This window comes from Acomys minous (assembly GCF_964271855.1).
Source record: "Acomys minous genome assembly, chromosome: 13".
Taxonomy (NCBI): domain Eukaryota; kingdom Metazoa; phylum Chordata; class Mammalia; order Rodentia; family Muridae; genus Acomys; species Acomys minous.
Genome location: NC_140495.1, coordinates 42,752,108 through 42,768,200, shown reverse-complemented (window position 1 = coordinate 42,768,200; position 16,093 = coordinate 42,752,108). Strand labels below are relative to the sequence as shown.

At 44.1% G+C, this 16,093-nt stretch overlaps 1 protein-coding gene across 1 annotated transcript in view; it reads left to right on the top strand.

Annotated features, from left to right (window-relative positions):
* Positions 1-957: 957 nt before the first annotated feature.
* Positions 958-16,093, top strand: part of GCLC (glutamate-cysteine ligase catalytic subunit) — a 42,380-nt gene continuing 27,244 nt past the window's right edge. Inside the window, exon 1 of the mRNA XM_084753468.1 lies at positions 958-1,401. Within this exon, the coding sequence (XP_084609594.1) occupies positions 1,252-1,401 (150 nt within the window). The 5' untranslated portion in view covers positions 958-1,251. The remainder of the gene's footprint in view (positions 1,402-16,093) is intronic.

The following is a 16,093-nucleotide window of genomic DNA, read 5'->3' as shown; positions in this document are numbered from 1 at the left end:
GATGTTGTGATTAGTGTTCATTAAATAGTAAATCTAAGACAGGTGTGGAAGTTCATACCTCCAATCCCAGCGCTCAGAAGGCTGAGGCAGGCAAGATGGCTGCCTGGAGTTCAAGGCCAGGTTGGGCTACATAGTGAGATCTTGTCTCTAAATAACTACATAATAAAAGCGTAACTACAGTCTAGGAGAAAAGATGTAGCAGTAAATGTTCTCTGTCCTCTGTACGGGAATGGATCATCTAGTTACTGCATATATTTATCCAGTTGCAAAACATTAATTGAACAATTAATTACTCAGGGGCAAGGTACCACCAAATCCAGTTCCTGGTGCCTCCAGCACTCAAGAGTAAAGTTCTGAAGGTGGGGAAACTTCTGAAGACAACTTCTCACAGGGCCCACCGGAGATGCCCCCCAAGAGCTCTTCTGCACAAGGAATGATGCCTGCGCCAACCAGAGATCCCACTGGCAATTAGTTAATTTAGAGGATTTACGATGATGACACACATGTCTAGCCCCTTGTAGACACATGGATTCATAGAAATGACCAGCAGTCAACTTTATGCACATCCATGCCACGTGGAGCCGTTAAACATCCATTAAAACGTATTACTCTAACTTGATACAGGTACAAAGAGTAGATATATCAGCAGATTCCCAAGTTAATATTTTTAACAATACATTTGTTTCTCTCTCACCGTTTTGTAAGCGTGAGGTCTTTCCCATCTAAAAAGTAATCCGGTCGGCTTTTCATTAATTCAAACAATGGGTTTTTTTTTTCATGACCCGGAATTCATCTCTTGGGACCAAGACTTCTCAGTCCTTATTCGCAGATGGCCAGGCCACCCGAGGACGCCTGAGACCTCAGCCCCGCCTCTCTTAAGGCCCCGCCCCCGACCCGCCGCTCTGTTTCCCCGCCCCCGCCCCGCTCACCCCCCCCGCAGCCTATAAAATCCGGAGCGCGGCGCGCGGAGCGGCAGGCGCGGAACTGGGCATGCTCGGTGTCGGCGCAGCTCTGGGTCGCAAGTAGGAAGCCCGTGCACGACACCGGCGGAGCCGAGTGGAGCGCTGCCGAGGCGGCCTGGGCCGCAGGTCCGGCGTGGGTGCGCGAGCCCCGGGCGGCGGTGAGAGACCGCGTCCCGGGCTGTCACCCGCGCGGCGGGGTCCAAGTCGGAGCGGGAACGGACGGGACGCCCGCCGCGCGGCCCGAGGGCGCCCCCCAAGGCGGAGCTGCGGCCGGGAGGAGGACGGGGCCATGGGGCTGCTGTCCCAAGGCTCGCCGCTGAGCTGGGAGGAGACCCAGCGCCACGCCGACCACGTGCGGCGGCACGGCATCCTCCAGTTCCTGCACATCTACCACGCCGTCAAGGACCGGCACAAGGACGTGCTCAAGTGGGGTGACGAGGTGAGCCCGCGCGCCTTTGTTCGGCCAGGCCGCCCGCGGCCCCCGCCGCCGGCCCGGGGCTGGGCGCTGCGGCTCCGGCTCATTCATTCACGTCCGGACGAAAGCGGCTGGGGGTGTGAGGGCCTGGGCGGGAGGGGTGTGTGTTTGTGTGTTTGTGTGTGTGTGTGTGTGTGTGTGTGTGTGTGTGTGTGTGTGTGTGTGTGTGTGTGTGTGTGTGTCTATCTCCCGCCGTGTGAACGGGACCAACTTGCCCCGGTTGGCTTGCTTTCAGGTTTCAAACCTCCGGGGCGTTTGCTTCGGCCCTCCATCATCTAAGTTCTTTTCTTTAAACGGCTGTCACATCTCACACCTGTCCGCAAACTTTAGAGATATACATTGAAACAAAATAGATTACTAAGTCTACGGGCTTGTGGCTGTCTTCCTAAGGGACGGGAGGCCTCTTTATCTCGTTTAACTGTAAATGCTTCCAATTTACAGGTTAGGTAAGACCGGTTAGATCCTGCAGCTAAGCGTTACCAGCCAGGGCTAAAAACTGGTGCATAATCTCTGGGGTTGGAGTCACCTGAAAGCGGCAACGCTAAAACTGTTGTTAATTTTATTTTGTGTGTGTGTGTGTGTGTGTGCATTCCCTGTTTTTCTTTTTAAAAATTGACATAAGATACATGAAGTTGACCTTTTGAGGAGTCTGTCCCTTTGTAAGTGTGCGTTTGTTACTTACCATAGATAGCATGCCACTTCTGTAATTTGTCGTTTAGTCAGTATTATCATCCATGGGCTAAGTTTCCAAGTGTGTCTGTACCAGGATAGAATATCTTGCAAAAAGTTAGTTTTTCTGTATCTGATGTTGGTAGTCGACTCTGCCATCTGCAGCTGGAAGAATGACGTTTGGACTAGGCAAGTATAAGGGCTAATTCGCATTTTCTACAAAAAAAAAATTCTACAAAAAAAAAAAGTCTAACATGACTTTTTCAGGAAAGAGACACAACACATTTGACAGTTCTTCAGTCTTTAGTGTAAAGTGTGTTGTGTATTTACTACAGTTGACAGTTACACATTTATATTTTGTGTGTCATTTACAGGGCAGGGACGTTCTTTCTTGGTCTCCAGCTTTCCCTAGGTCCTAACGATGTGCCTGGTATGGTTGGCAGCAGGTAATCGTGGCCTCCCTTCATTGTTGAGCAATCAAAAATTTATTTTTTTTTCAACCTTTCAACATTTAAGTAGGACTCCATACTCCAGGAAAAGAAAAAGGAAGGGCAGTTAGTGTCACTTTAATGTTGTTCTAGGTAGATCTTCATCCACAGATGAAGCACAGCTGTTCACTCCACAGTCCCCTTCCTCCTTGGCTTTTCTCTGCGGAACCAGGAATCTTTCAGACCCCTTCCTTTATTTCTCTTAAAAAAGAAAAAAAGAAGTGCTCCCCCTGTTGGTAGGGAGAGCATGTACAACTACCTACCTGTTTGAAGTGACTTGCTCTTGCTGAGTAAACCAAGCTGAGAGGAGCTTCAGAGTAGGTGGACCTCAGATGCAGTGCACGCATTTCTGTCACGTCAGGCTTGGTGGATACAGAGTTGGTATTATGTTTGCCTGCCTTCCTCCCCACAAAAGATTAAGGGAAGTAGAGAAGACTGGCAGCCCTGTGCCCCTGTATTCTGTCTGTGTATGGGGAGAATGTTGGGCCCAGCATGTCAGCCAGCTAACACTTTTTTCCCCCTTCAAGACAGGGTTTCTCTGTGTATCCCTTGCTGTCCTGGAACTCCCTATGCAGACCAGGCTGGCCTCAAGTTCACTCAAAGATCTGCCTGCCTTTTTGTCTGAGTGCTGGGGGTTAAAGGCATGTGCCACCACTGCCCTGCCCAGTCAGTTAATACTTCCTAAAAAGAAGATGCTGGGCGGGTCTGTTGAGAAGTTGAACTCCAGAGATGTACTCCTCCAATAATAAGTTACCTGGCTAACACTGCTCCTGCATCATATGGCGTCAGGGATGTTCCTCAAACACTCAGTGGGTGCTGAAACTGCATTTCCAAATTTCCTTTTGCAAATACTCTGTCATAAATTAAGTACAAACCTATAAATTGACTTCCTTCATCCAACCTTTCAGTGTTGAGAGTTTACTTGGAAGTAGCCGGACACACAAAGAATTAGAATTGTGAAAAGTTCCTGGCAGACAAGGAGGAAGAGTCCCTACCCTGCTGTTACTTCTGAGATGGCACTTGAGTGAAGCCTTGGTCTCCTCCTCCAGGGGCTCCCTCTCCTCCTCTGACCTTTGGGGTACAGATACTTAGCCTCGATTGCGGCACCTCTACATTTCTTCTGGCAACCTCGTGCCTAAGGATTTGTTGTGTCAGCCTTATGGTGCCAGAAGTCAGCACTAGTCAGTCCTTGAGCACTCGGAACTTCCTGTTGTTTACACTCGGGGGAGTGTCTGAAGGCCAGTCAGGATCTTACCACAGCACCTGTAAGGAGAAGCCTTGGGGAGTAACAGAAGCAGACTGAGAGATAAAAGTGTGGCGAGTGCCATGGGCCCTGGAGATGAGGGTACCCATGCTGAGGAGAAGTGGTTTAGACGTAATGTGTTGCACTGGATAGGCATGGTACCAAATACAACAGTGGTTCTCAACCTGTGGGTCATGGCCCCTTTGGAGGTCACATATCAGATATCCTGCATATCAGGTGTTTACATTTTAATTGGTAACAGTAGCAAAATTATAGTTACAGAGTGGCAACAAAAATAATTTTATGGTTGGGGGTCACCACACTGTGAGGACTATATTAAAGGGTCCCAGCGTTAGGAAGGTTGGGAACCAGTGCTTTACAAGGATGGGGCCATGGACTTGGTTGGAAAAAAACAAGAAGAACTACAGCCAAACCTTAGAATTGGTCATAGTTGTGTTTGGAAGAGAGCCTGTCCCTTCAGACATGTCCCGCTCCATATACAAGGACAGTGTTTCTATCTCCACAGCACACCAGAAAGAACCTTGTGGTTAGTGTTTGCCAGGCTGCCACTTGGGTCTTGAGCCCACTTACTCACTTTCTACTCTCCAAGCTTTTACAGGTTGAGTATGGACAGTTTGGATAGGGCGTTTGTTTGTTTGTTTGTTTGTTTGGCTGCCCCTTGGATCCATGGCTGGCTTTGTTTTGTTTGTTTCCTACACATGTTTGTTTCACCTTTAATATGACAGACCCTAACTCTGCTCACCATTTATTATGCTGTTTCTTTGGGAAATGGACGTTTTAACTTGAAGAACCAAATACTACGTATCCCCAGACAAGGATAATGTGGGAAGGGAGGAGAAGTATTCAGGTTCAGATTTTGTTTATAGCTTGGTGCCTGTATTTTAAAATTCTGATAGAGGAAGCTGGGCGTGGGGGCATATACCTTCAACCCCAGCATTCAGGAGGCAGTCGGCCTCTGAGTTCAAGGCCATTCTGGTCTGTGTAGTGAGTTCCAGGACAGCCAGGGCTACATAGAAAGACCCTATCTCAAATGTGTGTGTGTGTGTGTGTGTGTGTGTGTGTGTGTGTGTGTGTGTGTGTGTGTACATAGATAGATAGATAGATAGATAGATAGATAGATAGATAGATAGATAGATGGATGCATGCATGCAGGGCAGCTAGGGACATAATCCAGTTAGAGAGTTCTTTCCTAGCTTGCATAGGGCCCTTGGTTTACTCTCCACTGTTGGCAGAGAATAAAGACTAGTCTGGGAAATCTGTAATGCATATAGCAATAGCTACTACTTTTATTTTTCTTAATGTTGCTATCTGTTGCACCCAGCCTTTTCAGTTACTTAATAACAGAATTGAAACCTGGTTCTAAAGTTTTAGATCATTTGCAATGCTTGGCATGCTACCAGATCCCCTTTCACAGCACTCACGCTGTGCAGGTCATGGAGCTGTTCAGGACACAGTCCAAAAAGTAGATGTATGAAAGATATTAGGATGTGCAGGGAGTAAGGTTCTCAGAGAATGTGTATTGTTTAACTAGAGTCGTGTCAGGACCAAAGCCTCAGACTCATGGGAAATTGGCAAGGCCTTTCCCAAACTGGCCAGGCTCAGAATTGGCAAAGCCTTCTGGTCTAAGTGTGAATGCTGATGGTACGCACAAGTAGAGTGTTTTTACATCCTAAAACCGCTCGCCTACAGAGACCTCCCACAAAACTAGCTAATTCCCTGCCCCAGTGCGGAGGTCCTTGCTTGTTGCTGTAGTTGGTTCCACACAGAGCAAGCACAGCTTACCTGAGCTCAGCCTTTCTGTATTTGTATCTCTGTTCTTTCTTCATTCAGCCCCAGATGTAGTAAAGATGAGACCTTTTAAAAATAATATATGTTAATAAAAATTTAAACAAAAAATTTAATGCAGGAAAAAGAAAATAAATATCTTCAGGTTTTTAACTAATTACAGTAGTTCTCAAAGAATACGTCCTCCCCAAACCCAGTTCTTCCAAGTTTGCTTCTTTGCTTCGGTAGTGTGATCAGCAAGCACACTACCGCTGAGCTTCATATCCCTGGCCCTTTTTAAAAGGTTTTGAAAAGGCAGTCCTTGGAGTTGTAACCCTCCTGCTTCAGTCTTCCAGGTGGGCAGGGAAGAAGGCCTGTGTCACCAAGCCTTACTTTATATCTCATTTAAATTAGCATAATCATTATGGGTGAGACATACCACACTTAGTTGTTTTGTTTTTGCATTCTGTTTCATTAGCTTGGATGGAATTTTAAAATGGCTCAACAGTTAAGAGCACTTGTTTCTCCCGAGGACCCGGGTTCTATTGCTGGTCGCCATATGGCTTCTCACAGCCATCTGTAACTCCAGTCCCAACACCCTCTTTACTACACTCATGTGATGCACGTACACACAAAATAGTAAAACGACAGTAAATAGTAAGATTGGATTTCAGAATCTCAATTGCATTTCAGAACCACATTTATTGATTTATTAGAATAAGCTATTGAACACATTTTTCCTTTTTTGAATTTTATTTTAAACTTTATTGTTTAAAAAAAAAAGTTACAAAAAAGAAAAATGTCACACACCAAAATCAGACCAGACCCAAAGACCCAGTGAATTTATATTGCAGTTAGAATGATGTCACCGCTCTAGAGGCAGTGGAATCTGGGAGAATGGAGCTAATAAGACTCCTGCCTTGTTTTTTGGAGTTGTCACACAAGCATTGAGAATTCTCCTCACATGATTCCATTCTTGGACCATGTTATGACAGAATAGCTATTCAGAACATAACCTGAAATTTTATGTTGGATTTTATATTTTGACACCTGAATAACTATATATCTACTACTAGGAGTGAATAGAACTAGAAAAACAATTAGTTTCATGCGGTTTAAATAAAATTAGTTTTATATCCTTTCGTAATTTGTGTTCATTACTTGCATTCACTCTGTTCTTATTCCCTAATATTTAGCTTTTAAAAATTCTCTTTCTACATATTATGCTGTACTTACATATACATTTATTGGCATGTTATTGGGTAGATTCCAAATATAAGGGAAAAAACGCGGAGTGTTTTCTTTTGGAGATTGTATGCCCTCATCTAAGTCCATCCATTTTTCTACAAGTTTTGTGATCACAGTTTTGTTTACAGCATGTATGTATGTATGTATCCATAATGTGCATATCAAATTTTCACTATCTGTTCCTCTGTTTGATGGACAGTTAGGTTGATTACAGTTCCTTTCTGTAGTAAACAAAACAGTGGTAAACAGGGAAATATCTCTATGGTAGGGGATGAAGTTTTGTGGGTAAATACCCAGGAGTGAAATAGCTGGGTCATATGGTAGTTCTATTTTTAATTTTTTGAGAAATCTTCAAACTGATTTCAACAATAGCTGTATTAATTTTCATCCGCACCAGCAGTGAGTAAGGGCTCCCATCTCACCACGTCCTCTACTATTTGTTTTAGATTTGTTGATGGCAGCCATTCTGACTGGGGTGAGGTGGTATCTCAAAGTTACTGTTTTTAATTTACATGTATTATTTATATTGTCTGTAGACCCAGCTAGCAATCAATCAAGACACAGACACTTGTTAATTTTAAAATAGTCTTAGTTAATGTGGGGCAGGGCAGATATCAATCCTCTAAACTACCTTCCATAGTGGGGCAGGCATGGGATCCCTACCTCAATCCCATGCCATCTGTTTTAATAACTTAAAAAAATATTTTATTAATTTGTTCATATTACATCTCAATTGTTATCCCATCCCTTGTATCCTCCCTTTCCTCCCTCCCTCCCATTTTCCCCTTACTCCCCTCCCCTATGACCGTGACTGAGGGGGACCTCCTCACCATAACTTTTATCAAGTTACCTCCCATCTATAATCCCAAATACTTGTTAATGTTTTTCATCTGGGCTGGATTTTTTTAATCTATTCTAGCCATGTGCTTCTCCCCTAACTAACCCATGGCAGTCTTTCTCTCTTTACTTTTTCTCTTCTCTCCTCATGATGGTCTCTATTCTTTCTAGAATTTCTCTCTCTTAGCCCCATCTATCTCCTTTGCCCTGCCCAGGTGGGATGGCTTTTTATTAAGCAAAAGGTAAGTCACACAGACAGCAAGCAGTAATTAGCATCAAAATACATCAAACCATCCCCCAACACAAAGTAGTTTTAATTAGGATGTTCCTGATTGCTAGACATATTGAATGAACACTTTTAAAGATAGTTATTGGCCAAAAAGATACGTTTCTTTTTTGAACACTGTCTATTCAGTTCTTTGTTCATGGACTGACAGTTTTACTTCCTTGGTATTTAATTTCCGCAACTCTTGTAAACTCTGAATATTAACATCTTGTCTGAATGAAGACAATTCACTTCTTAATAGCCATTACAAACATTCCAGGTTGTGTTCCTGCCCTACCCCCTGAATCCGTCCGTCCATCCGTCTGTCTGTCTGTCTACCTATATTTCATAGAAAGGCAGCTTGTGTCTGTGTATAGACATGTATTGATGTGGGATGCTGCTCCAGTGTTTGTTGAAAGGACTGGCCTTCCTATGCTCCCAAAGGTGAACTTTCTCACTGCGAGGTGTGGTTTTATTTCTGTATTTGTTGCACTGCCTACTGATTTGTCTTTATCCCAATAGTATTCTCCTTTAATTTCTGTGGAGGATGAAGTCAGGAAATACCTTCTCTCTTGTTTTTGTTTGATTGAGTTTTTTTGTTTGGTTGGTTAGTTTTTCAGTTTTTCAAGACAGGGTTTCTCTGTGTTGTCCTGACTGTCCTGGAACTAGCTCTCTAGACCAGGCTGGCCTGGAACTCAGAGATTCACCTGTTTCTGCCTCCTGAGTGCATATACCACCCCTGCACTTTGTAGATACATTGATTTTTCCATGAGTTTTAGAACCAGTTTGCATAAAAAATAAACCCTCATGAGATTTTTATCTCATTAGGACTCTGTTGGGTCCACATATCTATTTGAGAATTCATGCCTAAACAATATTAAATCTCATGAACGAGTAACTCTCTTGTCTACATCTTAATTTCTCAATAGTGTTTTTTTCAGTTTTGATGTATTTGTCTTGCATATGTAAAATCATATACACTGGTTGGTTTTCTAAATTTGTCTTTTATCCTTCAATCTGTCTAAATTCACTTTTCTGGACACACTGAACTATGATAATCAGTGTAGTTCTAATGATGACTTTTGGCAACTCAGGTCATTTGCCATTGGTTGACCCCCATCACACCCCATTTTGAGTATGCTTCCAATTTTTGAATGACAGAAGTGAATTTTATCTTCTTAGGTGCTTCATGTTTATATGTTCCTGTATGCATTCACAATACTTATGAAATACAATTATTTAAAGAGATGATCCCTTTTCTTTTTTCCCAGTTTTTCGAGGCAGGGTTTCCCTATGTAGCCTTGGCTGTACTGAACTGGCTTGGTAGACCTGGCTGGCCTTGAACTCACAGAGATCCGCCTGCCTCTGCTGGAATTAAAGGCGTGCGCCACCACCGTCCAGCTGAGGGAGGATCTTTTAAAGAAGTTATAGTTACTGAGTAACTCCAGGAAAGTCTGCCATATTTATGCATCCTCTACCCAGCACTCCTGAATTAGAACTTAGTTGGTGCTTCTGCATAACATTAACTTACGTAAGATTGGCTTCTTGAGGAGGCTGCAGCTCCTGAGGGCTTTTCCTGAGTGTTGGGGTTTTAGATTCATTTTTGTTTAAGGGTAGGGAATGGAAGCCTGCCCGTGCTGTTGTCCTCCCAGGACTGCTCTCTTTTGACTGTACTCCGTCCAAGCTGGCTGTCTTCCTGCTTCTAAGACACCCAGTAACCAAGACTCAGTCAAGTTTTTCTTGTTTGTTTTGGTTCCCTTTTGTTTTTGTGGTGCCAGGGATTCGAGTCAGGGCTTTATGTATACTAGGCAAATGCTTTTAATACTCTTTAACTGTCTGAAAATGTTTTAAATGCCATATAAGTTTTGAAGATCATGGAATACACACAACAAATATTTGAATTCATTTCCTTTCCCTGTCAGGACTGGGTTTTAACATTTTCTCCGAAGCAATATGTTTCAAAGGCTACGCTCTGATTGGGTAGCCATGCATAGTAGTAATCTTGTGACGTTTTGTATATAGTAAGTAAAGAAGCCTATTTGAGCCCTATAGCTCTTCTAATGAACAAGGGAAATAAGTGGCACAAACTGCTCTTCAGAAAAATTGAACAAACTTTTCTGACACGGTAAGACTCCAAAAGCCATATTTCCATAGTGGGTTGCTTTCAAATTCAGGAGTATTTATTGAGTATTTCCTGTATACCAAAGGCTCTCAGCCTTCCTAATGCCTTGACCCTTTTTAATACAGCTCTTCATGTTGTGTTGTTGAATTCATGTTTTTCAGGGTTTTTTAAATTAATTTATTCTTGTTACATCTCAATGGTTATCCCATCCCTTGTATCCTCCCATTCTTCCCTCCCTCCCATTTTCCCCTTATTCCCCTCCCCTATGACTGTTCCTGAGGGGGATTTCCTCCCCCTGTATATGCTCATAGGGTATCAAGTCTCTTCTTGGTAACCTGCTGTCCTTCCTCTGAGTGCCACCAGGTCTCCCCCTCCAGGGGACATGGTCAAAGGTGAGGCACCAGAGTATGTGAGAAAGTCATATCCCACTCTCCACTCCACTGTGGAGACTGTTCTGACCCTTGGCTAGATCTGGGTAGGGGCTTAAGTTTCTCAGGTTTTAAAGCCTTTTTCATAGGCTGTACAGGGAGTTGTGTGGTACTGTAAGTTGTTGCATGAGACTTTGGGGAACAGGAGTGAGCAAATATTTGTTCACCCCAGATAAAGCACAGGTGGCAGACCAAAGAAACAACCCCACTGAAGTCCCGCCGGACAAGCCATTGTACTTACTGGGGCCACTTACAAGGGCCTGGGTGACTTTCAGAAAAATGGGCAGCTAGAATGCAGCTGTATCATCGCAGAGGCCACCAGCCGGGGTGTTGATGCATGAAAGCTGCGATCTTGGGGCTTTCTGCAGGACATGAAGGCAGGGAACAGTTCCCAGAAGCCTCCTCTCCAGTAGTTGACTGTTTCCATAATTTTAAAGATGAACCTATGAATTTAGCTAATTTCAGGAATTTCCTGGATCTCAGGAGCAGCTTCTTGAGGGAAGCTTGTCTATAGGCCTTGCTCTGTCCTAGGCCTGTGCTGCTCTGTGGGACTCTTGGAGTGCTCTCTTTATATTGTGTCTGCTATGGTCAGGAATTTGTAGTTTGAATTTCCACAATAAGATTGCAAAAGCATCCTAAAGACAGATGTTCCGGATGACACAAGTGTCCACACGGATCCACTGTTGTCTTTGCAGTTTTCTTGCAAAACCCTTTTAAGATTAAGTAAGTCCTTTGTTTCTAAAAGGTGTGCTGATTTAGCTGAAACCCTAAATTAAGAGACTCCCGAATATTTTCCTTGAAACTCTTAGAAACCATTAAAAATGTGAACTGGGGGAATGACTCAGTGAATAAAGTACTTAGCATGAAGTGTGAAGACCTGAGTTTGAATCCTGTGCCCCATGTAAAAGCCAGGTGTAGCAACACAAGCATCTGTGATCCCAGCTCTCTAGCAAGGGCATAGAGGGCGAAGGCAGGACAATCCTGCAAGGTCATGGACCAGTTAGCCCGGCATACAGGGTAGAAAAGTGCCAGAGACCGTCCCAAGCAAGATGGAAGAGAGGCACTGACACGTGAATGCACCCTCACGTGTACATACTACACACACAAAAAATCTGGGATGTGATTTTTTTTTTTAATCTCACTGGAATTAACTGCAGGACCGTGGAGCTGGTTTTCTTAGGGCGTCGTGGAGATAGGCATGTGCCTAAAGATCTGTGAGGTGAGCGCTCTTCTCTGCAGTGTTTAAGATAGCAATAGCAGCAGTCACTAGAAGCTCGAAAAGTAAAAGATAGGTCCTCATGGAACTCATTCTCTGAGAGCTGCAGGGAATTAAAGGTACTTCATTGTCTAGCACTCTTGAGGGGTCCTGCCTGTGCTGACGGGCCATGAGTTGCCTATGTCTAGGGCATATGATCTGCTGACCCTTCTAATGAAGTAGAGTAAGTCAGGCTTCATGCGCCTCACTCCCAGCCCCTACCCAGAAATCACTCGCTCTGTACTCAGCTCTGAAGAGCTTGCCTGTCTTGTTGCCTGGCTCCGAATGAACTATGGAAAATGGATTGAATGGAAAATGGATTGAATGGACTGAGGTGAAAAGGAGCAGGAGTCAGCCTGGCCACCCCTCGCAACTCCAAGTGACTTGCTTCATTACAACTAAAACAGTAAATGCAACTGCCTAAAGAAATCTGAGGACCTAATACAAAGTGAAAGCTTGTGAGTGTCTTACAGCTAACAGCAGAGTGTACAGTTGGCTGCAGATCCCCTCTCATGTATATGGAGAGGTTTGTAAGCCTGTGTTCTAAATGACAAGAGTACATTTATATGAAGAGGGCTTTTGGGAAAGCAGAGTGGCTAAGGCAATTTATTTGTTAGCGTGTGAGTGGCCACTTTAGGGGGGCTCAGTGTACGAGGCCTACAGCGTTCCCCTGAAGAGGTGATATAGGAGTGCTTTGGAGACCCGGCATGCTTACTTGGGAAGCAGAAGAGCAAGTGTGCCTGCAGCATGGTGGAAAGGCTTGGCTGGAGGAGGACAGTTGACCTGATGCTCCTGCAAGGATAGTGGGGGTTTTCACTAAGAGCCTTTGAAGGGTCTGGAACGCAGGCGTGATTGGTCTTCACAGTGAAGGACCCTGGGTCAGCTTGTTAGCACATTCTGTACATAAGTAGCTTTCAGACCAGACCCAAAATAAAAATCGGGGTGAAATAGTATTTGTGCCACCTGAATACATATTCAGTATGCAATAAATACATATTATCTAGTATTAACCATACCTTTCACTACCACCAAGGTGTTACAGTCAACTTTTGAAAACTTAATGCTCCTGCTGTAGAGCTAGAAAACAATGAGCACCGGCCTGTGATGGCGGTGTGTTCAGTGTCTTTCCTCTCCAGCATCCCATGAAGTTGCTCTTTTCTTTGTATTACTTAAGACAAAACAAAAACACAGCAAAGTGAAGAAGCATGTGGTTCCCAGGTTCCAAAAGGTTTGTCTGTTCTCTTTACTCTCCCCCTCCCCCAAGTAGCTGCCCAAGCAGGCAGCAGGAACTGGTGTTGTGTACAGACTTCACCACAGAGGAACGAGGAAAAGAGGAATAATAAGGCACGCGATGGAGTGCCACTTCTCACAAGGACATCTCAGAACCATGGAGGCACACTTAAGCCTAAGCATTCTTATGCCAGCGGTCTGAGAATGACACTGTTTATTGCATACATAGTAAATCCTCGGTCCAGAGGACAAAGGCTGACAAGCTGAGTATGTGACTGCAGCCTTCCCAGCCAGTCTGCTGGCACACTGACCCTAAGAAAAGGCAAAGGCTGGACCAGCCCTTCCTTCATAAAAGGCTCAGGCTGAGCTTGCTTCGCAGCTAGGCAGCCTCCGCTGAACCCAAAGGCTCTTGACCTTTCAGCATGTCCCAAGCCTGTCTAAAGCAGGCTGGGATGAGTTTAGTGGTCAGTCTCTAACAGCAGGCACCGCTTTGGAGTAGGACATGTGATTTGTGATTCACAGAGTGTCTGTGTTCAGATTCTTGACATTTTGGAGTGCACTGCACTGTGTGTGTTGGGAGAAAGGGTGCTTGTATTACTGTCCCTGAGGCATGAGTCCTGAGCACAGCAGGTGCTTTAGAGTTACCTGTTTGGGGGCCCTGTTACTCGTTGCATGATTTGGTTCCTATGAACCAAAACTCCCAAGTTTCTCCTGTTTCTCACAGGATTTAGGACAAAGCAGATAAATGGTACAAGGGGATGTGTCATGTCTCTGGTGCCTCGGGCACTGAGTGGAGTGCCACCCGTAGAGAGCACGCACGAGTGATCTCTCTAGTAACAGGCATGCTTCCACCTGAGGCCTCAAAGTTTCTTGCACTGCAGGGTTCACAGTTCTCGACTCTTAAGATGGCGACCTCAGCTCCCCTCCAGCTCTGCCTGTTGCAGGCCTGGTGACTGAAAGCGGCCTCTCTCCACAGACTTGTCACTGGAACTGACAGGAGAATATAGTTTGTTTTGGGAAAGTGCTAAGGAATTCGTTTGTCCTTAAGTTTAGATGCGAAAGTTCCGAAGCACAGTTGCCTTGAGGTAAATGGCTACTTATATTTATAATATTGCAAGCCAGTGGTGGCCAAAACAAATAGCACTTTGGTCACCCGATATGCTTTCTTCTTGGGTCTGAATAAGAAGACTAGTTCGGTTCATAAACAAAGTAGAGTTTCATACATGCCAGAAAATTTAAAATAACATGCTGAAAGTAATTGCATGATTAAAAAAATAGCTAACATAAATTCAGAGGCCCAGAAAATAGATGTTTTCTGTCATCTGTTAATCAGGAAGATCAGAGGTGGCTTATTGGGTAAAGGTTGCTGGCACCATAACCCTGGCAACATAAGTGTGACTCCTGGAACCCACATGACGACATGAGAAAACCAACTCCTAAGCATTATCAGTTATTCTAGGTGTACACAGGCACCATGATACGCCCCAAACCATAGATTAGTAAATAAACGTGGAAAAGCTGTAAGCATGAGGGAGGAGAGTGACATTCATGGCTTCTTCCGTGCCGCTGTCAGCACGTCCAGGTCAGAATTCTGCTCTCTCTTAGATTTTGTCCTTTCTAGTTTTAATGTTTAGTTGAGACTAGATAACTGAAATTTTACTTTAGATATATAATAACTAAAATCTAAATAACCATATGGAAAACATGATATTTTCCTTTTGTGAGAATTGCAATCCTATTTTTCTTCTCTCTTTTAAAGTCTTGATTTTTCACATGGACCTCTTCTCACTAAACTAGGCATGAGGAGGATTTCCTTTCTGAGCCAAAGTGACTCACAGAAGTAAGAAGAGAAGTTCACTTACGCAGTGCTAAGATCGATATTCATAGCTAATATGGTCTAAGGTAAACACAGCCAGCTATGGAAACTGCAGCCCTGACCAAGCATGCTGCATGCCAGCCAAAGACCAGGGCAGGGTGAAGCCAACTTCATTCTGATTTCTAAAGATCTAAACTTCCCCTAGAGTATATTGTATAATTCTGTGGCATAAGTTGATATCTTGAAGTATGCGCAAGGAGGAAGGGGGAGCAATTGTCCTATTGTACATGAGATGCTTTAAGATTCCACTGAAAATCTTTCCTTTTTAAGGCATGAGCAATTTATTACAGTATCTTATCAGTTTACAGTGCCATATTACCACAGGCAGAAAACCACAGTAATTTGTACTTGGTACTCCAAAACTGCTAAAGCATTACCAGAAATGCATAATTCTGATACTTATGATAACACTAGAGTCCTCCTTGAACCAAATCTGACCCATCTCTAATTTTGGCATGAAAATTTCTGCGTTAGAATTAAGTCTTAGTCACTGTTCTGCTGTGAAGAGACACTAAGACACTAGTAGCATCGCTGTGGCGTGCACCTTTGGGTGCTTTACGGTTGTGTATCATGCTAGATATGGAAATGGTGCTGTCCACCTTGATGGCTGAGAGTGTGCCCCTAAAGTGGGCTGTTAATATTTTGTGTGTAGGCAACCTTGTTTTCGCGACCCCAGGCAAAGTCCCAGGGTTCAGAGTTTATGATTTAGATGGGAACTGTTGTGCAATGATGTCTGCTGGGTGAGCTCATGCTACGTCTACTGGGCAGAGAGGAAGAGCATCCTCAAGGAAGCTGTGTATATGTTGAAGAAATGTTCTGTAGACACTTGCCTTTGTGTGGCCAGTGTCCCTTCCAGGAATTGGCTTTAATATAAATGGCACATCCTCTGGGAAGCCTCTGAACCCCTAGATTTGGGTAGGCTCTGACACTCCACATACATTTTGAGTACCTTAAAGTAGTTTTCTTGTGTTATTGACTGCCTTTCTAGCTGAAGTGTAACCTTGAGAGCAAAAGCTTCATCTCCCAGCTCTTCAGGGTTACCAGGATTACCTAGCTCAGCTCAGGATTTTGTTGAAGGATAAAAGAACAAAACAACCAACAAAAACTAGTATTAGCTGGACCATGCTTAGATCTAGAAAGGTTTCCCCATACAACAAAAGACTAATTTTTTTGTGGGGGGCCCGGGGGGAGAACTCCCAACCACCAGCCT